This window comes from Mchenga conophoros, linkage group LG22 (assembly GCF_057382185.1).
Source record: "Mchenga conophoros isolate Kocher_MC1m ecotype Shallow Benthic linkage group LG22, M_conophoros_male_GT1.1, whole genome shotgun sequence".
Classification (NCBI taxonomy): domain Eukaryota; kingdom Metazoa; phylum Chordata; class Actinopteri; order Cichliformes; family Cichlidae; genus Mchenga; species Mchenga conophoros.
The window spans coordinates 19,534,251-19,557,249 of record NC_140546.1 but is presented as its reverse complement, the minus strand read 5'-3'; the positions used below and the strand labels follow the sequence as shown (position 1 = coordinate 19,557,249).

General features: G+C 39.5%; 3 protein-coding genes and 1 non-coding gene across 4 annotated transcripts; all 4 read right to left on the bottom strand.

Annotated features, from left to right (window-relative positions):
• Positions 1-8: 8 nt before the first annotated feature.
• Positions 9-6,900, bottom strand: LOC146549330 (synaptonemal complex central element protein 1). Its single transcript, XM_085261577.1, has 9 exons — positions 6,743-6,900; positions 6,098-6,280; positions 1,698-1,772; positions 1,576-1,623; positions 1,409-1,463; positions 841-930; positions 694-757; positions 537-603; positions 9-426 (listed from the first exon to the last, which is right to left on the bottom strand). Exons 1-9 carry the CDS (start codon positions 6,756-6,758, stop codon positions 326-328), a joined length of 699 nt encoding a protein of 232 aa, XP_085117703.1. The 5' UTR covers positions 6,759-6,900; the 3' UTR covers positions 9-325.
• Positions 1,888-2,020, bottom strand: LOC146549332 (U8 small nucleolar RNA). Its single transcript, XR_014890578.1, has one exon. It is a non-coding gene; the product is annotated as a U8 small nucleolar RNA (small nucleolar RNA).
• On the bottom strand, positions 2,957-6,086 carry LOC146549331 (uncharacterized). Its single transcript, XM_085261576.1, has 2 exons — positions 4,262-6,086; positions 2,957-4,080 (listed from the first exon to the last, which is right to left on the bottom strand). Exons 1-2 carry the CDS (start codon positions 4,541-4,543, stop codon positions 3,436-3,438), a joined length of 927 nt encoding a protein of 308 aa, XP_085117702.1. The 5' UTR covers positions 4,544-6,086; the 3' UTR covers positions 2,957-3,435.
• Positions 6,901-7,803: 903 nt separating the features above from the next.
• Positions 7,804-22,337, bottom strand: grinaa (glutamate receptor, ionotropic, N-methyl D-aspartate-associated protein 1a (glutamate binding)). The gene is made up of 7 exons (XM_085261831.1): positions 22,179-22,337; positions 12,447-12,785; positions 12,115-12,233; positions 11,803-12,003; positions 11,280-11,408; positions 10,877-11,020; positions 7,804-9,572 (listed from the first exon to the last, which is right to left on the bottom strand). The coding sequence occupies exons 2-7, from the start codon at positions 12,748-12,750 to the stop codon at positions 9,423-9,425; spliced, it is 1,047 nt and encodes a 348-aa protein (XP_085117957.1). The 5' UTR covers positions 12,751-12,785; positions 22,179-22,337; the 3' UTR covers positions 7,804-9,422.
• Positions 22,338-22,999: the final 662 nt, after the last annotated feature.

The window sequence follows — 22,999 nt, the reverse complement described above, 5'->3', positions numbered from 1 at the left end:
AAACAATGTTACAACAATTCAAACAGGCTTTATAGTTTTTAAATATATGAACACAATAAATAACCTAGTATCAAACAGATGACAGTATATAGCATGTCTCTATGTGAAAAACACTAAGAGATCAACCAGAATTTATCCGTACAGCAAATATATTATATGATATGAGAAAAAACATCAGAAATACCCAGAATTCTGTGGTCAGATATCTCAGCTGGATGTCAGGGGTATAAATAATCACTTAGTTTGCACAATTCCGGCTGATGAAGCTGACAAGACAGATGTGTAATCACAGCATATACCTCTGATTCTTTAAATCAGAGCAAATTTACTCCTGAGTCTCTGCAGCTGCTTCCTGAGCCTGCTTCTGGTTCTTCATCTTTTCCAGCTCCTCATCGAGGTTGTGCAGCTGAGTGAGCTTTAGCTTTTCTGTCAAAACACAGAAGAAATTCAGTGACAGTGCTGGAAAGTGAAAACAAACGCTGTATTCACACACATACAACATTTGTGCTGAGAGAAGAGTGTGCGGAGATGCTTACCAGCTGCCAACAGCTGGCTCTTTGTATTCTCAACACTCTTTAATTCATCTGGGAGTCTCTCTGGAGTCTGAGTAAAGTCATAATAATAATATAATAATAAAGTCACATTTGAATCTTCTCACAAGAGTTGTGGAGAGAATTTAGCACAAACACTTACAAAGACATAGTGCAGATTCTTGTGCTGGTCTATCAGTTGATGAAGCTGGTTTTCAAATCTCATCCTGCAGAAACATGAGTTTCTAAATGTGTAACAACAGCCAGAGGTTTTTCACAGAAAACGAGTCTTTGCACTATTAAACAGTACCGCAGTTTTCGGTGTTTAAGCTTGACATCCTGGATTTCATATCTATACTGCTCCAGCAGCTCCTCACTTTTCTTATTCAGTTGTAAATGTCTGAAACACACACACAGATATAAACACAAAATACAATAAAACTTAAAAAGATTAAAACTAATAAAAGATTTTCAAACAATAAATGTAATAAAAAGCAGATTCTAATCTTAAATAAAAAACCATTATATCTCTGACTACCTGTTTACACTGACTGAATGTGGGAAGGTGCATCCTTTTCAGGTATTTAATTGAATAAATGGGCAGATTGTGGGCAATTAAACACAATTGAAAGAAGAAGCAAAAGCTAAGACAGCAGTATCGGGCTGTACAACATTATCTAACTATATAAAGATTCAACCCCAAATAAAATAAAAATAAAATAAAAAAAGTATCCAGGATGCTAAAAAAGACAGATTACTGCCATCTAGTGTTCAACATCAAAAAACACAAATGAAGCCCATTGATGGTTCAGCAAAGAATGCTCCTTATGACTGAGCAGATCCAGTAAATCTCTTCAAACTTTCAGCACGGAGCTCACCTGGCAGCGTCCTGCTCAGACTCTTCACACTGAAACTGCAGCTTATTGCACACCTCTGAAGAAACAGACGAGCAACTATGTTCATCAGTGGGCTCACATTTAATGCCTGTACACTTATAAATGATGAACTATACGTGTACAACTGTTTGCCACTAGCACTTGCATACCTTCCTTTTCTTTGTGGATTGCCTCCAGTTGGAAGACTTTAGTTTGTACTGTGAATCAAGGACAGTATCTCAGTTGCTGGTTTAGTAAAGACTGTGTGAAGATCATTAACTTCGTGTCTTACAGTTTTCCAGCTCCTTCTCCAGTGAGTCACTGACTGACTTTGTCTTCTCAATTTCTTCTTCCAGGGCTCTTTTACCTTAAATTGAGAACAATGCCTTAGACACAGCACAACAACATTACATAGGTTTCCAACAAATAATACAAAGACAGGATAAACTTTGCAAAATATTACAATTACATTTCACAAGTTAATCAGAATGGCTCTTAAGGGGTGTTGCTGTTCCCCAAAAGAGGGAGATACTAATCATATCTCATAGCTCTCCATTCATCATTTTCTGCAACTCCATAAATGGAGTAACAGGTAAGGATATACCTCACTGACGATACCCAACCATAGTTCACAGAGACATTATCAACAACGCATATGCATGTTTTACTCACGGTTTTAAATTTCTGTGTAAATATTTAGCACTTACATTCTGCCTATAGTGCTATAAACAGCACGGATGTTATGTAAATTTGTAAAGAAATTGAGCTATATTCTATAATATTTCTGTTAAAGTAAACAGGGAGCGCGTGTTCATTAGCATATCGCTATATACTGCGCTCTCATTGGTGCGCATAAATAACGTTTCTATCCCTCCGTAAAAAAGTTGTTAACGTGTTTTTCACGTTGTACGCGTGTCTCATCACTTGAGAAAACATGAAAATGTCACAAATTCGCATGCTATCGCGATTTTTGTCTAATATAAGGAAAATTATACGGGGCTTGCTACCGGAAGCGGAACTTGTGACTACCTCCCATTTGGATAGAGACACATTATGAGCTGACAGACGGACTGGTTTGTACTAAACACATGTACTTAGTTACATGCTTAGTGCTCCTACAGATCAAGTGAATAAGCTCATTATTCGACAGATAAAAATGACGCCAACGGCGGATTTATTAGTTATCTACAGGCCTTTGTATAACGACACGCATGCGCGTCGCTATCGCAGGTCAACACGAGACGGAAAGACACGACAACGAGTTCGTTTGCTTTACACGAATCCTTCGATTAAGCCAAATTTACTGCAAACACAGCAAAACCAGGCCCACAAGGCTTCCGATAAAACCCAGAGTCGTTTATCATTTTTATTATTATTATTATTATTAGTAGTAGTAGTAGTATCATCATTATTATTATAGGCGAAACATTGTTCGTCTCCCCAAAACTCGTCTGAAAAAACCGGGGAGAAAAGGATCACCGGCAGATGTCGCTATTGAGTCTGAACAGTCTTACCGTAAACGTTATATATCTGCCGTCCTGTTACAGTTTTTGCCCACTGCTTGAACACATTTTGCAAAACTCCGCTCTCTGTGCCAAAACTGTACACACAAGTACACATGACACAACACTGGGAAATATACCATTCACATCTGTGCCAAATTGAAACTCTACTCCCAAAACCTAAACTCTGCTGTCAAAACCTGACATTCCTTTGTCAAAATGTAACTCTGTTGACAAAATGACACATACTTGCATCATATGCAAACACTGACAGATCAGGGGGAACACACTAGTCTTCTTTATATAAAACACTGCAGTCCTTGATTTCCATTGTTTATTCAGAAGGCACATTTACAGGAGACACATTTTCAAACAACCAAAAACGCAAATAGACCTACTCAATATTGTACATTGCAGTACCATGAATTCAGATAAAGCAAAAAAAACAACAACAACACAATAATACTGCAATAGAAAAAACACTATACTGTAAACACAAAAAACCATGACAATTGTGCATAAGTGGGCTCATGGATCCCGCCGTCTGTTGGGGTCTGGCCACAGGACCTCATCAACATCGCAAGCAATGTCCTCTCCCGCTAGGCACCGGGGAAAATATCCTCTTGCATGTCGAAACCATCCATGGATTGCTGTCACCTGAATGTCGCCGCAGGCCTGTTCCATTGCCTGCAGAAGAGGCATGCGGGCATGTGGTTGGCGGTCATATACTCGCCATCTCCAAGCCGAAAAAAATTCCTCTATAGGGTTCAAAAATGGTGAGTAAGGGGGCAAGTATACCACTTCAAATTGATTGTGGTTGGAGAACCAGGCCTGGACCAGAGCAGCCCGATGGAAACTGACATTATCCCATATCACCACAAACCTGGGCTGATCTGGTCTGTTCTGTACAACTATATCATGGAGAGCATCTAGAAATGTGAGTATGTGTTGGCTATTGTATGGACCTAGTATTGCATGATGGTGCAGAAGCCCTCGAAGGCATATGGCGGCACATAATGTGATGTTTCCCCCGCGCTGCCCTGGGACGTGCACAATTGCCCTTTGGCCAATTACATTACGACCCCGTCGTCTTGTTTTGCTCAGGTCGAATCCAGCTTCATCAATGAAAATGTATTCATGAGGCTGTGCAGCTCCATCCATGGCCAAGATTCTCTGAAAAAAAGGGGAACATATCACTGTACTACAGTGCTACACATTCAGCACCCTCACCCCATCACACAGGTACCTGTGTAGCTCTCAGAATAGATCCATGTGGTACTGATATGGTACATATTCAGCTGCTACTGGACTTCACCAATACTCTATTGTAAATGTAAGGGACAGTTACACGTACCCGTACATATTCAGCTCGAAGTCCTTTGACCCTGTCACTGTTCCTCTCGAATGGGACTCTGTAGAGCTGCTTCATGGTGATGCTGTGTTTACCCAAGATGCGTCTGATGGTGGTGATGCTCACATGGTCTATGTTGCTGAACACTCGCCTGTCTGCAAGTATTTTCCGTCGTAGCTGGTGGAGACGGATGGCATTGTCTGCCCTCACTAGGTCCACAACGGCAAGTTCCTGCTGTTGTGTGAACAGGCGTTGCCGTCCTCCCCCAGAAGGTCTTCGAGTCATTCTGGAGAAATATGCTAATTTGTTGAGAAACCATCCCAACAACAGACTGTTCTCTCTGTTGAGGTCAGGAAAGCGATTCCGCTCCCTGAAGACCAACACAGAGAGACTGAGGAGGAGCTTCTTCCCGCAGGCGATACGGTCTCTCAATCACACCACCACACAGTACTGACCCACACATATGGTTCTTACACACACACTGGACTTTCTGGACATTGTTTTTGCACAACACTGGTCACTATATTCTTCATTTCCAGTTAATACTTGTACAGCTGCTGTTATTGTGTATATATTTATTTATATTTAGATTTCTTCATACATTCTTATATAGTTCTATATTGTGTATTGTGTATTTTGTTGTACAGTTATTTTATTTTCAACTTTAATTTATATATTTTATCTTATTCTTCCCAGTTAAATTTACCCTTCATTCTAATTTGTGTTGTACAGTTATTTCATTTTTAACCTTAATTTATATTTTATTCCTTCCTAGTTAAATTTACCCTTTTTAATTTTTCATATTTATTTCCTATCTTATTCATAGCCTTTCCTTTTTTGTTTTCTTTAGGTCACGAGCAGTTGTCCAAGCATTTCACTATATATCGTACTGTGTATGACTGTGCACGTGACAAATAAAATTTGAATTTGAAATTTGAATTTGATATTGTCATCGGTTTGCTTATTTTTCTTACAGTACTTTACTGTATGTACTGTGTCATCCACTGTACAACACTGTACTTCAATATAAGGAATCAGCCACTTTGGCTGCAAAAGGAGCATTAGCACCCCGTACACTTGATATGGTAATGTGATATACTGTAGAACAGTGTTATAAAACCATCTGAGTAGAGCAGAAGGTATGGAGGTGAAGACATACCTGTTTTCTAGTCGGAATGTTCGTATTACAGATGCCACTGTGAAGCGGCTTAGATGTGGGTGGACTCTCTGCCCAGCTTCCCTCATAGTCAGGCCATGGTTGATGACATGGTCCACCAAAGTTGCTCTTATTTCATCAGAAATATGGGTCCGTGCATGGCCTCTTCGGCCTCCTCCTCCTCTTCCTCCTCTACCTCTTCCTCTTCCTCTTGCTCTCCCTCCATCCATGCTTGCAAAGTTCTTGAAATGGCTACGCTGAGGGCTTTTTGTAGTTGGCTAATTGGTGTTCGGTTTTGCAAGTAAGTGCCTTCAGGTGTGTATTTGAGTGGTTGCAATTACCCGATGTGTTTTGTATTTTGGATACATGTGTTTTCCGAATGGCACCCTGAAATTTCATTTTGTGAGCGAAGTGTCTTATGTATGAAATGGAGTGTAGCATGCAGGACCATGTGTGTTGCATAAAGGAGTAGGTGTGTTGCATAATTGGAACTGGGGTGCAAAGCAGCGCTTTTGTTTAAGGTAGGGGTACATGTGTTTGAGGTATGGTAACAAAAGCTTCAACTTGTGTTACTTTAGTCTAGGCATGGGTTCATGGTGTTCAAGCAACGGGCAAAAACTGTAAGTAATACATTTAGCAGCTATTGAAAAAACATCTGATAGAACAGATCAATCATACATTACCCTGTTTAAGCCTCCCGAGTTTTCCGATCAGCTGTTCAACCTTTGGCTCGTGCATTTGTCCACCTGAAGCGCACGGAACCGTATCAGGCTCGAGGTTTTGAAGTTTATCAGTGTGCAGTGAAACGTCAGCTGGTTTACCTCCTCTCAGCGGTTTCACATTAATCATGTTCTCGATGCTGAACCCTGTCACGTAATAAAGTGAAACGTTAGAGTCATGTAAACTTGTAATAACTTTACCTTTCTATAATATTCTTACTTACTCTGGTTATAATCTGGTAATAAGTACAAAATAAATAAATAGTTACTTTTATAAATCATCTTTAACCTGAGGTTAAATTTAAGCAGGTAAGGTTTTCTGGCTAGCTTGAACACCTGCCCGATAGGTAGCCAAGTGGAAACGCTAGCTTAGTTTTTTTGCTAACCTAAATAAAGACTTATTTAGGCTAATATGAGAGGCTTTAATGTTTAAATTAAGATGATGGTAGAATATTTCACAAAGAGGTTATACTTAAGGGGTAAAATACTGAACATTTACTTTAAAACCTTTGGCAAATATGAAACCAACGGTTGTTTAGCTTTTTTTTTCCAGGTTATTTTTTAGATCAGTGTAAATTTCTCTCTCCAGCTTAATGTACATCGCTTTACCTTCGAAATCACTCATCTCTATCCTGACACCACCTTGTTTTCTTTAACTGACCACAAGAGCAACTGACAGCTTAACTGACGCGCGAAGTTTCTCCTCCTTGCTCCGCTCTCATAGGTGGGGCGGCAGCACGAGCCGCAGTACTGACGGGCGCGTGCACAGCACTGCATGATATTTAGCCCTTTTGCTTATTTATAGCGTAAAACAACTTAATATTACAATAAATAAATCATAGCTGAAAAACAGGGTGGTATGTGCTTTACCTGGTAATTACAGTTTCACTATAAATGTTTTTAATTAGCATAAAGCAGGAGCAAGACATGTTCGTGTCCGAGTGCATAATTCATGTTTAAAATAATGTATTCAATTATGACTGTTGGAATTTTTTCAATACCCCCCCAATGCAACTGTGTAAATAAACTGACCAAGAAGACCATTAAAAGGGTGATTATAATATGTTATCATTATTATGTACATAATACTTATTTTTTTAAAAAAAATTTTATTATTTTAATTTTTGCTGAAATACTAAAAAAATGTCCTGAAATGTGATGTTTCTAGGATGTCAGGGTAGCACAAAGGTTTTTATTCATCAATTTTTTGAGTGAAGTTAACCAGAGCAATATGGAAGCTCCTTTCCACCACTGAAAAATGGATTTAATAAATTCACTGACTAAACGAAAGGGTAAAAAAAAAGAAAAAACAGAAAGAAAAAAAAGAAAGACCATTTCAGTAAAATTTGATTACTCAAAAATGTTTTCATTTTCTCACCATTTCCAGTACTAAGGCTCAGCTCTAATTTGTAAAGACTTTGTGATACCAACACTGAAATTTTAATATAACAAAATGTTTTTACTTCCAAAAGGCAAATCAAATTTGTTTATATTTTCCTCCCTTTAGTGGCAGAACCAGTCTTCCACAGAGCCAACCTACTGCACTGGCTGTGCTTTGTTTTTTTATTTAAAACAGAAGTGTTATTAATAAGGCCCAGAATTTTGTATTTCCTTTACGTGATCATTTTATCACAACTGAAACACAAAAATCAACACACAGAGCTCAAACCTGTTAATCACTGTATCCATTTTAATGAAAAGCCAAACAGCTGTGTAGGGGGGTTTAGTTCAAGTTTGATTTGATGCAAATATACAATGCGAACAGACCTACAAAGCCCAAAACTTACTTTACCTATACACACACCACTAAGGAGCTCTATATACAGACATGTTAGTTGAATACAAACACAGGAATTTTAAAAATAGTCTAATTGGGGTTCAATACACCAATGTGTCCCCAAAACAAGAACAGCTGTACTGTGTACATTTTTCACACATGCAGACGAGGAAAGGGTCATGCAAGGGGTGAAAAAAATCAAAACAAGTTAGAGAATAAAAATATTGTTTCATTCAACTTCAATGTCATTGCATGTATTTTGGCTTCCAGTGCGTTAAGATTTATTCTGTGAGTTTCACTTTAAAAAAAAACAAAAACAAAAAAAACCTGCAGTCAGTAAGTAATGGTTTCAAAATGCTATTGTGTGATGACGTTACAGTCTCCAAGTTTCCTCTAAACCTTGCACCAAATTCAAAGAAACCCCAGTATCTACCACAAGTTCAAAGTTTCATGTCTTTAAAGCCCAGTACCTGTCTACATTAGTTTTTAAACATGGACAAAAACTGCAAAACCAAAAATAATATTAGTTATGACAAAGAAACCCATACAAAGAGTAATTTTTAATTCACATTAATGACCCCCCCCCCCCCAAAAAAGGAGTAAATTAAAGAAACGGGAAAATTAAGAGAACATTTCAGGTTTTAGAACAACAAAAAAGAAAAATCCTCATTTTGAAAAGATATTCTGTAATAATACAATAATTTATGTTCATTTATGTTACACATCCAACAACAAGCTTCATTCTTATGCCATTCAAAACATTTACCATTTTCAAAACAGCTTTTACTCGTTGCTGGACACATCCATATAAATTACTCCAGCACATCTTTCAGAGGTAGGGGGGATACTGGCATCATATACAGTAAAACACATCAACTATTTACAGCTGTGACAAGCAAGCTAGAGGCATTCCTCTTATAGCTGTAGATAACCATACCACGTCTTTAGTTGTGTTTCCAGTTTGCCATGCAGAGTTACTTTACACCAGCAGGCTGAAAGGGAGAGACAAAGTTTGTGAAAACAGACAGTCGAAGGAAGATGGCATTCCTAACACTAACTTCTCTTTAGGCAAAGCTGGTTTCATCTGTGTGTCGGCATAATCATTCCTGCTCTTTTTCTATTCAACTTCTGCAGCAGAGCCTGCATGTTTAATTCTGCCATACGAGAAGTCGAGGTGTAGGTATAGACATAGCCTTCTGTGTTAATAGAAGCAGAGGACAGTTAGAGCAAGCACAATGGTCAAAGGTGAGGACAGATGATTATGCTCTGTCATTAATTGCAATATTTTTATTCCACTAAATAAATAGTGCCCCTCTCAGCTGACTGTCAAGACCAGCTGCATCATCTCCTCAGCACCTACTACCTCTTAAAAATAGAACTCTGTGTGATGGGAGAGGAAACAAAAGGGGATCAAATAAAGTAATGAAGTCAACGAGAAGGGGCATTTTAGCAACATTTCAAAATAAAGGGAGGCGTTCCCCATCTCCCAGCTGTTCTCCTCTAGGTGCTGCCTCACTCGCGGGAGCGTCCCACGATTGCCAGGATGTAGAGGAAAATGTTGATGATGTCAGTGTAGAGGTTAAGTGCGGCAAAAATGTATTCCTCTGGACTCAGGGCCAGCTTCTTGTTTCCCAGGAGAAGCTGAGTATCAACAGCCAAAAACTGCACAGACAAAAGATGGAATTAGTACACTTTGTATACCATACACTGATAAGGCATTGCATTGTGACCATCTGCCTAATATTATATTGAACCCCTTTGTGTGGTGATATCTGGCACCAAGATGTTAGCAACAGATCCTGTGAGGTGGGGCCTCACATCCCACACATGCTTGATTGGATTGAGATCTGGGCAATTTGGAAGTCAAGTCAAACTCGTTGTTGTTCTCCTCAAACTTTTGCTAAACCATTTTTGTTTTGTGGCAGGGTACATTATTGTGCCAAAAGAGGCCCCCACCATCAGGGAATACCGTTTCCATGAAAGGGTGTCAATGGTCTGCAACATTGCAGAGGAAGGTGTTATGTATCAAAGTAACATCCACACCCAAGGGTTCTCAGCAGAACATTGCCCAAGGCATCACATCGCCTCCACCTGCCAGGTAAGTAGCGCACATCCACCCGGCCATCCACACGAGGTCAAAGAAAACACGATTCATCAGACCAGGGCCGTTCTGATGCATGTGCGCCCTGACTGATCAGTGGCTATGTAGCCCTATATGCAACAAACTGCGATGCTCTGTGTATTCTGACACCTTTCTGTCAGAACCAGCATCAACTTTTTCAGCTGTTTGAGTTACAGTAGCTCGTCTGTGGGATCGAACCACACGAGCCAAGCTTTGTTCCACATGTACAACAATGACCCTGTCACTGGATCAACACAGTTTCTTCATTGGACTGTTTTTAATACAGTGACCACTGTGGACCGGGAACACGTCACAAGAGCTGCAGCTTTGGAGATGCTGTGAAACAGCAGTCTAGCCATCACAATTTGTTCCTTGTCAAACTTGGTCAGATCCTTACAATTGCTGATTTTTCCTGCTTTTAATGCATCAACTTTGAAGAGATTAACATTCCCTTGTTCCCTAATATATCCCACCCAATAACAGGTGCCATGATGAAGAGTTAGTTGGTGTTACTCATTTCGCCTGTCTATGGTCATTATGTTATGCCTCATCAGTGTATGCTGCCTTAAACTGCCATTTGCACACTGAACATGATAATGTAAGGTATATCGTTTTGCTTTAGTTAATACTGTCATGTATATTTAAAAGTGACCTCAGTTTTGTAAAAGTTTACTTTGTAACCCTTGCAAGCCAAATATTTCTCACCATTTAGCAGGGCACTGTCAAGAAATGCAAAAAGCTGACAGATAAACCACTTGGATGCGTAACAATCCTTCAAACTCATAAGTATTTGTTTTTCTTTTTTTTTTGTACATAGAAGGCGAGATATATGTGCGGCACTTACGCAAGTGAAGAGTAGCGCTCCCAGTGAGGCATAGACAATGTGCAGGATCTTGTGGCGGATGAAGATGCACAGGATGGAGAAGAGCAACAGCACGATCAGACACACGAACAGCACGCCCCGACAGGAAGTAAAGTCATACTTGCTCTGTGAAAGAAAAAGAAAATAGAACAGAAGAAAATTAAAAGCAAGACGTTTAAAAATGGGAGACACGGCACTCTACGGTTAAAGAAATGTAATTCTGAAGGAGCTTTTATACACAGTCTGAGTATTTGCTTGTTATTGACTGGGTAAAACACCACAGTGCGAACAAAAACAAACAAATGATCTCTTAAGAGAATGATGTTTGGATGCTTTTATGGACACTCAAACGCATTTACAGAAGCAGCTGTCTGCGCGTGCTGACCTGTAGCGAGAAGAGGACGACGGTGAAACAGACCACCGCGGTGATGCCCACAGCCATGATGACGCTGTCTGTGTCATAGAAGCTAGCGATCATACCCACCATGTAGGAGAGACTCAACGTCAGGATGGACTGTACGAAAGAAAACAGACAAATTACTTATAAAACTGTTTACAAAGAAACATTCAGCTTTGTGTGTGAGATAGGTCACCTCTTATTATTACTATAAAATCAATCTTAACAGGACAACCTTGTGTGATTTCCATCTGGCCTGTTTTGATGTTTAATTCATCTAGATTAATTTGATGTGAGATGTCCAGTTTTGGCAGTATCAGCTATATGATGGCACTTACTTAATGGGTCTTAAAAATACATTTGAAAAGCTCAGCAGCAAGCAGTCCATTTCCAGAAATCAAGGCCTGCAGCTAGCCAAAAATACAGCTGCAGAATGGAATGTATACATAGCATTCCTTTCACAACTGTCTAAGCTGTTAAAGGAGTGGAAGGAGTTTGGAAAAGTTCTCACCAGAGCAACCAAATTCCAGGGGTGCTTGCGGCGGAAGTCACCACAGCAGCTGAGGACAATCAAAGACACGAAGAAGACTGCGTAGGACACGTAGTACGTCCACGTATTCTTACGCACAAATAACTTGGCTTCATCGACAAAGGTGAAGACAGCAACGAAGGAGAAAGTGATCAGCAGCTGCACAGTGAGAACCATGAAGACCTGGAAATAAGGAGGAATTAAATTACTTTGATTAGGGATCTTGTTTTGGTTGGATTGTGTGTTCACGTCAGTTATGTTCTATATTCATCTGGTAGAAACAGAGGAACCTACTTTTCTGATGAAGGCTTGTCGGATGTTCTTGTCCTCGAATCCGGAGTTGGTGAACTCATCGTTGTCGTAATAAGATGGAGGCCCGTCACCATGATAACCAGGGCTACCTACAGGTGGTGCTACGAAAACATTAGAGCATGATAATTTGGGATTAAAAAGGGAAGAACACATGATGTTTTAGCACATTTTGACTGTCATGTGTCATTTTGTTAGCAAAGTACGAGAAGAGTGAATATTTAGATCTGTGGACTTTTTGACTCTTATTGCTCATTAAGAGCTCTTTACACAGACACACTATTAGTTTTCTAATGATCTTTAGTATAACCACTCACCCATGGGGTCTCCAGGAAAGCCTGGCTGTGCAGGTCCTTGCTGATATGGCCCCTGAGGGTACGGTCCCTGTGGATAGGGCATCTGAGGGTAGGGACCGGGAGCGAAGCCTGGGCCTGCCTGGGGAAAGCCAGGCTGTCCGTATCCGGGCTGCCCATATCCGGCTGCAGGTGGGTAGGGCCCCCCTGGGGCTTGGCTGTAGTTTGGGGGGGGTACACCGAACCCTAGCTGAGGGGGTCCATAGACATCATTATGAAGTGGGTTGGTCTCACCCATTATGGGGTACCTACTCTTGTCCTGGGACATGATGTAGAGAAAAGCTCACTCTGCTTCAACAATCTCTGAAAAGCAGAAAAGCAAAAATATAATGTAGCTACTTACAAATATGTACAGAATAAAAGCACATAATATAACACCAACATCTCAGCCAAACTGGCAAAGACACAAACACCGCATCTGCTTGATTAAAAGGAGAGAGGCGAGTAAACAAATTCAACAAAGGGAAAGGCAAAGGCACTAGGCAGACCAACAGGATGTTCAAGTTTTGTTTCACAAGCAAAAAGTCAGCTATTTTATCATTACCCGGAGCAAGAGCAGGCCTAGAATTAGTGTTAGCTTGCATCATTGAGGCAGCTGAATGTCTGCCTCTGGGTGCCATCACATGAAGATCTAGTTCTTGAGACAGTTACATCAGTGGTAAATACTACAAACATACTGTTTTATGTTGTTGTAACTAGGGCTGGGCTATATCATACCGTTCACAGTAATACCGGTGTAATGTTGGGCAACGATAAGAAAATGAAATATCGCGATAGAATATGGGTAAAACGCGCATGCGCAGTGCCTTTGTTTACATGCGCACATGGCGGCGACGCAGAATGAGAAGAGCGAAAGTGGATTGTTGAATGAAACGGATGAACGAGAACTGGTTTGTAAAAATGCTGCAACTTCAGTGGTGTGAAACTGGTTTGGCTTTCATCCGTCAGATACACAACAAAGCACTATTTTTGGTAGAGCATGCTAGCGGGCCGTCGTTATTACTGTGTTTTTTGGAAAATACGGCACACTTAAAATCAATTCTTTGATTTTTCTGAAAATCGACAGTGCCCCTTATAATCCCGTGTGCCTTATGTATGAATTCTGGTTGTGTTTACTGACCTCGAAACGACTTTATGTGGTACACGGCGCTCGAAAATCTGTCAAATGTTTCAGTACGACTTTGCTAAGCTACGAAGCCGCACCGCTTGATGGATTGTTGGAGCTTTACAGCTATCGTAGGCAGGAGCCTCGCGGAGTGATACGTACTGTGCTTCAACATAATATTACCGTATTGTGTGTGTATAACCTCTTTTTAAGTTTTGTGGATATTATACATGGTTATGCTGAGGATATGTCGGCCAATTTCCACTGGAAATGCCTTTTGGTTAAACTGTCAGCGAGGAATTTGCATTTGCACTTAATTTTTTATATAACTTTAATGCACTTAAAAAGCTGCTTGTTTAATTGAAAATACATTGATGTTTTTTGTTTTTTTTGCACTAATAAAGTTGAGGAGTTGTAAAGTATTTTGTCTAGTGTCAATTATATCGTCAGTTATATCGTTATCGCAAATTTTCAAATGTATATCGTGATAAATATTTTTGGTCATATCGCCCTGCTCTAGTTGTAACTGTGAAAGAGGCACTCACAGCTTCACAGGTGTGTAGCTGGTCTCTAAGTGAGCTGGGTGTGGTCCAACCACTAAGTACACAAGGGTGTTTGAAGCAGGTGTTGCACACTCAGTAACCTCATGTCTATAGGGTGAACTTCTTTTTCTTTCAGCTGTACATTTGTTTGAATTTAATGTTTCAGTCTGTTTAAATCTACTCTTTGCCTCTGTCAGAGCACTTTGTAAATCATAAAGGTAAATAAAATCACAGTATTAAAAGCCAGGCTAAGTTTATATATAGGTGTGGTGACAAGCACATGTCTTCTGTTAAGGCTGTTTGTGCCACTGAAGCAGAGCAGAGGTGGAAGAGACCAAAGGGTACGACCTCAGACTGTGGTATTTCAGTGTGAACCACTGTAGTGCAGTATGAGTTAATGTCAGGAAAAAAATGGCCAAAGGTTACTGTCTGAACACTAGACAAGACACTTGCAACACACTCCTCTGTGAAGAAAGATAAGGGGAGGAGTGTCTGATAGTCCTAAGTATACAGAAGTACAAACCAACATAGAGGAACAAAAACAGGAATATGTCACAATGTTACACAAGTTGGTGGCAAAGACCGCAGACCCTAGAAAGACAATTTGACAATACACATATTTAGCCAGATAATGACAGTACACTAACATTGTTTGAGTAGCCCCACTACTACTCTTAAAGGGATAGTGTATTATTGTTACCAAGACATCTGAAGTAGGTAAAATAAAGGAGTTTTTATTTTATTTACACAAACAACAGATGAATCTTTGCTACTACAGATGTATGAGGTTTTGTCAATAAATCCGATCTGAGCGAAAACTTTCAGAAGAATGACCGGTTACCCTGATATCTACTTAAAGCTGTCATGGACGTGAGAGGAAAAAGGAAAAGAAACTACAGTACAAACATTGCTCACACACTGGTGCTGAAAGTGTTTCCATGGATGCAGGCGCCGCCTTGGTAACTGTATGTATTATTAATCTGCTTCAGGAGGCAACCTGACATATTGGCCATTACTGCAGTGACCCTCCTCCCACCTGGGCTCCCCGCACAACTTGGGTCAACAGGTTTATATCCTGTAATCTGTAATCTATAATGCTAACAAGGCATCTAAAAGCACAGAGCTCCACAACAGAAAACAAAATTACTCCGCAGAGAGGTGCACAAGGCAAGCAGTCGCCATCTTCCAAATGTGCTGTGCAGGTTTCATAATAAGGCCTGAAGTCCCCAGAGGAGAACTTGCTCAAAGGGCAGGGAGCCAAAAAGCCACTGAGTCAATTGCTGACTTCAAAAGAACACCTGGGGTGCTATTCATTATGTTAACATTTGCCTCATGTCCTCTCCTTAAATTGGGAAAACGTTCTCTCTTCCCCATAATAAATTACTTTCTAATCTGTTAATTTGACCTTAAGCAAACAAGGAGAGTGGAGGCTTCTAGAGGAGATTAGAGAGAGGAAACCTTTTTTTAAATCAAGTGCATGACATTTAAATGCCACTGCTTAGAAATGAATATTTCTTCCATCATTGGATCTTATCCTTGCATCACTTAAACCATTTTACACATCCAATCAATGAGAATCAAGATGAGATATCCTCCACATTTGCCTTCGGCCACACATGTAGTAAACAGCAGGAGATAGCCAGCTTCAGATACAATGTCCTTTTCTGGAAATACTGCATCGGGTTTATTTTTAGGGTGACACTGTGGTTGTGTATACAACAGAAGAAAATCACCCTCTGTTAGGACTATAGCTCTATTCTTACAAAGCTACAACTGGGTTATGGAGGACCAGGAGTCATACACATTGACATAAATCTTTTCATGAATGAATGGATATCTAAATTGTGCAATAAAATATTAATTAGTAAATTAAGTAGCAAATTAACTGTTAATGTATTCTATTTATTTAGACATTCAAGTAATGCATTATTTGAATATTTAATGGACAATAAAAAGAGTATTTATAAATACATTTTTCAAACTACTAATCCATTAATAAATAGTTCAAATACAAAAGGGATTTACAAAAAAGTCAGTAAAAACATTTTCAGGTTCAAAAAAATAAAAAATTAAATAGTATTTTCAAAATCTTTTAACGTAAATGGATTAAAAAAAATCAAATTAGGAATACAGTTTTTCCAATTCTATTTCTTTTCCTGGGAGCTATTGGACTAGTTTCTCCATTTAGCATTTCCATGGCTCTTTTTCTCCTTTTGAAAGTCAGAAAAAAAACAAACCATGTGGTGTGATGTAAGAAGCTCTTCAATCCGGTTGTTCAGTCTGACATCACTAGCCGTGTCTGGGTCTAAACTCCGCTGCAGGTCCATATATCAAACGATCACTGTGGCATTACTGAGAGTTGAAAAACTGTCTAAAGTCTTTCATCTTTAATAAAATGATCAGCGTTCTGCTCTACCAGGTGTAAGAATTGAGTTTAACATCCAGGCATCCATGAAAACGGAATTTATGACATTTAACGGAGTTAGAGGTTAGCAGGGAGTTAGCTCGCTAGCTTCTATCTAAATACAATATAGCATGTCCTGACTGCGGGGTTTTGGAAACAAATTAAAACGTACAGCTCTGCTATCACTTCCAGCATAAATGAAGACAGAAAACTAAACAGCAGTGACGTTTGTAGGGTTACTGAAGTTGGGCTAGCTGGTATATAATGATGTGCTAGGTGACCGCTAGCGACACAGCTATGTTAGCATAATATAAACAAGCTAACTTTTTTTCCACTCGATAAAAGTTACCGTGAGTGTTCTCGGTGGTCAGGAACAAATGTAATCGCATGGCAGGATGCTGTAAAAGGACCAAACTTCAGCCAGGAGAACAACTGAGATAATCCATCCACAATACGAGGTTAGTCATTCATATACTGCTGCATAGGCTGGGCTGTAGTTACATCCTAAGGTTTTAAAGACTGAGCTTAAATAAATGATTAGTGGTAATAAAAGCCGAGGGAGGTCAACAGGGATCACTGACTGTTTTAGGAGCTTTTTGAGATCAAATAGAAGAAAATACATAACATTAAACATGTTAACAACACAAAAGCCATATTAAACGCAGACTACTTTAGACCCGGAAGTAGGATTCGTCACGTCATCACTGAACAACCGGATAGGATGTGACCTCCTGGATGTTTAAATCGATGAATTTTACTCTGATAGATTTGCACGGCTAAGGCATTTTTTTAGAAGTGTTTAACATCAGCATAAGCATGCACAGACTGTGAAAATATTACATCCCAGCAGTAGTAGCTAGCTGACATTTTTTAATAAACTAATGTGCTTGTCACAAGAAGCTTAGAGCAGCAAAAACTGTTAGAACCAGGAAGGAGCCCTGTTACAATTCTACACAGAATTACAGCAATGACTGAAACCTACAACCTTAAAAATGAATAAAAAGCTGTCTCTAAACACTCATCAGTTCAGATGTTTTTACACTACTTTCTGACACTTAAGAGTTAAAAGAATTGAAATAATGATACAAGTCAGTCCAAGTAAGTCACTGAAAATAGATGATATGTACAGTTTTAGTTGTTACATGATGGCTGTTCAGGCCCACTTTTCAACTTTTAGTTTCACTTTTCAGTCAGCATACTACTGGCACGTAGAAGGTTGGGCTATGTGCTGCTACTCTATTGAAGGACTGCACACAGGCACTTCTGCGTGGGTTTCATATTCTTCACTGCTTACAGCCAAATATAAATGCATACAAAAATGCACAATGAGAAGCAATGGTGGAGCAGACTGCAGGTTACCTTTATAATAATAGAGAAGCCTGTGGTGTTTAGACTACACCTACTACGTGTACAAAACTGTAAACAGTACAAATACACTGAGTACTGAAAAAAAATACAGAGGTGGATGGAAGTATCCATTCATTTCCAGATCAATCTAGTAAAAGTTGTTTACTCTTTCCCCTTCCTCTCTTTTCAGGGCACACCGAATTAATGGTGAGTGTTATGCAACACTGCTCCATTTCACTCTGGCAAATGCATCCGGACTCCAGTGTGCATCCTCATGATCCCTATCTGTCCATCAGTAGGACAGTGCAGTGAGACACTGCAGACAAACAAGCTGGCAGTGCTTCACAGTGACAGTCTGCATTAAGATCATAACAGATTACAATCATTATCTGAGGAGTCAAATCCCTCCCCGAACAACAATGGTTGCATAAGAGGGATGCAGTATACACCCAGTAGCATATTTTTGTTAGATTTCTTGAAGAATCCAATATGTGGTCAATGTTAGCTTACATAAAAAGATTACCCTCCCCTTGTATAGACAGAAATATTAGTCAATTAAAGTAGCCCTGGTGAAACTATAACCAAAGAGGCCTTAACTAATTACGTGAGTCACCCAAAGCATGTGATATCCACCCCGTCCAATGTTTACAAAAAGTGTGAGTGTGCAACTCACGGACACTTCATGTACACTTTTCAAAGCTATACACATCCCCATTTTATCAGTTACTGATTTTAACTAATCTGGGTTTTTTTGGTTTTTTGTTTAAAAGGGAGCTTGTTAGGCTTTGAAGTCCATCATTAAAGAGAACATTAAAAACTGAGAACATGAGAGAAAATTTTGAACTTCACAAAAAAAGCAGCTTCAAAGTCCTTGTAGCTGACTGCTCACTTGCTTGTCTTGAGTAAAGCTAAAACTTCAGGATCTTTTTCTATTAATTTGTAACAGCTTAATGTAAATGATTATCTATATAAAACTTCAGTAAAACTTATCTTTCCCAGTTGCATAAATTCAAAAAACATCAGCTGTTTTTATATTCATGTTACATTTAACAGCCGTGACTTCGCACTGTGTTTTTGATTCTGAATTTATCTGCACTGCTCTGTTTGTGGCTATGTAGAATGGATTACCTCCTATAATCCAAAGTAACAACACAGAGTTCAAAAAACACGACAATATTGTCAGAAATACACATTAACCCTCAAGTTCAAAAGTTCAATTCAGCAACCAGTAACCACAACAGTTTCACTTCACCGTCTGGGAAAGAGGTTGGTATAGTCACAGTTGGTTTTTTTTTTAGAGTGAGTTTGAGGCATGGTTTGTACAGCTTTACAAGCATTACGTGAGAGATTTCAAATCCTCTTAGGACAGACGCTCCATCGCCGTGGATAAAGACAGTGCTGCTATCCCTGGCTTCTGCTGATAGCTATCGCTAGTGGAATTAGGTTGAACGGAGGAACTCAGTGGGCTAGACAGAGAGCCAAGTTAACACAATTAGGCTACCACAATACATCGACAAACCCACATTCAAAACATCACGTACATGCCTGAGCCACACAAGAAGACAAAGTGACAAAACAGGAACAGCTGCACAAAACAGTGGGGCCAGTATGGAGGTGAAATATCTGGCACTGCAACAACTTCAAATGAGAAGTGCTACACTTGAAAGTCCAACATATTTAAAAACAAAGCATACAACACTACAATAAAACTGTTCAACACTTCCTAAAAATCAGAAAACCCAAAAGCTTTTCAGTTAAAGTTTGAGTTAGTTTTCAACTCAAAGATGTAACTGGCTGAGCAGGAACCCTTTGCTTTTCTTTTAGTCGCTGTAGCATGACTAAGTGATATCATCAAAATAAATGCTGTTTCACAGTCACATGGTGTTCATGTAACTCTGCTGCAAGCCTGTTTTGCAACATAAAAAGACCCCAACGTGCTTTAAAACCACTACAGAGACGGCTGTGCTTTAAACCAAACCCCTCAGCTGACACTGTTCATGTCCTATTAACGAACAGCTAACTGGACCACTTGGCTGAGAGAAGCCTACACTGAGTTGCTTCCTACCAGCCAGCCAGGGCAGCAGTATGATACTGTCATCGTGACATACCATGTCAGCAGCAGCTTTGACTTTGTCAAGCCTGCAGACACCTTGCCTTGTGGCAGATGGATACACTTTAGGTAGGTAGGTTAGCACAGAATAGCAACAGACTGCCACCACTGTGGCATAAAAAAAAATCTACTCAGTTTCTTCTGAAAGTAGAAAAATTACATCATTATAATGATATTTATTTTGTTCTCATAGTTCTATATTAAGAGTTACATATTTCAGCCGTTTTTCTCATTTGACGTAATACGCTCTCATTGCCGTGTGAAAGTTAATATTGTAACAACATAATAATGAGATACTGAGTTTTTAAGCTCACAAAATTAATGTAACTTAGACAATAGAGTGCTGTAGCAAAACTGCAACTACAAGAAAGCTATTTATTACTAGCTCAGAGTTAAAAATCAAATATTCACTCTCTGCGGGGTTGCCAGTTTCAGGAGGTGGTGCTGGCAAGAGAGATGAACTGTTAGTTGTGTGGCCAAATCTTATGCATCTCCAAATGTTTAATGCAACTCCTCTACAATATTTCATCATCATCAGTAAAACACTACAGCCATATAGAATTCAGTAATCAAGGTATAAGATAAGATAGATAAGACAGATAAGATAGATCTTTATTGTCACTGTTAGCAGAACAATGAAACGCAGTTTGGCATCTCTCCATTTGTGGCTGTAAGTTTTTACATTCAACATTCAAGCAAGTTAACTTACTAAGCAAGTTAACCTACAACTGTACAATATTTTTCTCCACATATCACAGGATCATGGTTTTGTCTTTCTCTGTACTTTATCAATACCCCTGTCAAATGAAGAATTGACAACTAAAACTGTCAATAATTTATTTGGAGGTTTGTAATTACAAAAACAACCGAAGATGTCGCTTCTTTACCAAACTGGGTATATTTTAAAGGTGTGTGAATTATTCATGGAGGTTAGAAACAGGACATGAGTAATATAACACAGTCATAGTTTCACAGTTTTAGAGCACATATCTCAAAGTCTAGGCCAAATCTAGCCGCCCATATCAGGATAACATAGTTTTTATTGTAGCCTCTCCTTTTTTCACATTGTATTTTTAATGCTCAGCCCTCTGAAATATTTTGTTCAACACCTGTTACATATATGTGCAAGAACAGTGGTTTACACATTCACATAACGAGCAAAAGAGCCTTGGTTCGTGTAAGGCGACTCTAGGATACAGCAGTATATCCCCACGGTTTAAGCTGGAGGGAGCCAGGAGTCAGAGTTTCTTTCTTCCAAAAAACATAAACAAAAAAACCCACCTTAATATTTGTCAAGGTGTGCACAACCAGTAAATACTAAACGCATAATTTTGTATATATATAACTATGATGACACAGAAAGATAGCGATTTCATGCGACTCAGTCCGGATTCTACCTTCTGAATCCTCGTGATTAAATAATAAAGCCACTGCTATGAATACTGCGATATCTGCTCAGTCACACACTGAGAAACACCACAAATACTCATAAATACGACGCAAACTCACTGATAAAAACACCGAAATGTCAGAAAGACTAAACTCAAACAGAAATCCGGACTAAAAGTGGAGCAACGCGACATGTTTAGATGAGGTGAGCGACTCTAAACCAAAAACGAAAGCATGCATCGAGCGGTCTCTTTTTCTTTTTTTTTTTTTTTAATGCTGCACCTGTATTTAGGCGCATCCCCTGCAGGCCTCACCAGCGCTGATAAATGCGACACTGCTACCATCTACTACATGGCATTCACGAATGTTACGCCCAAGCTGCCGAGACCACCATTAATGTCGGAGCGTGGATAAACTACGAGCGTGTGGGCCACAGACACCCGACAGCACCGAGCTAGCCTCGCCATGATGAATCCAATCTGGGTTAGCTACGTTTTTCGGACGCTGACCACACGCCTCGCCCCCAAGCTGAGGACACCGAGAGCTCCTTTTAAAGCCAAATTGCAGTTACACAGACCTTTTGGTATCTGGGTACAAAATGATTAACTAATAACCCTAAATAACAGCATGTGTTTTTGGAATTTACTGCTTTCTATTCCTCTGACAGTTGGCGATAGGCAAGATGCTGACGATTGCTAACAAAAAAGAAAAAGGCGCTCATCATCCATACGTGTTTAATAAAGGGGAAAATTACTAATAAAACACAAAATACTCATTAAAAAACATTACAGCTTTTTACCTGAGGTAAGTTTACTCCGAAGTAACTGCCGAATTGTACTCTCGCCGTCTCCTCCTCCTCCTCTGTGCTCGCGCTGGGTTCTGGACAGCGGCCCCTGACGTTTTCGACACAGCGTGGTCACGTGTTGTGTGGGAATCACCAGTCATTACAGAAAACCGACACAAATGACTTCACAAACTGCCACATGACATGCTTTCCCCTCCCATAACATCATCGGGATAAAGACAAAACAGAGCCGCTCAATTAAATATGCAAACAAAATGCTTCTGTGGAAAGATCCAGATTAATCTGGAAATTACTGCAGGACTCATGCTGGTCTTAAGTCACGTGGTTTATTATCGGTCGCGTTTACGGGTTTTTCTCTTTAACCGAATATATTCACCTGCTTTTACTTTGTCATTTTCAGATAGAAATGTATAAAAACAAACACAGTTTCAAGATTAACTGCTTTGTAAGTTTGGCTTGTGCTCCCTTTGGGCTTTTTAATTAAGTGAAAAGAGCAAGGTTTTCCGACAGCGATTCACTGATAACTACATTATGTTTAATTTTGTAATTAATTTCAGTATGTGATGTAGTCTGAACCGTTAACATACAGCAGGACGAGTCCATGCTTTCATATTTATGTCAAATTCTGATCCTACAGTTTGAATGTTGGGGCAGAAATTGAGACTCATCAGACCAGGCAACATTTTTCCACTCTTCTGTTGTCCAATGTTGGTGAGCCTATGTGAACTGTAGCTTCAGTTTCTAAGGACCTTGGAAAGAAAAGCGACTGGACTTCTTAGGTTTCTTGAAGATATTTCGCAGTCAGTTTTAGAAAC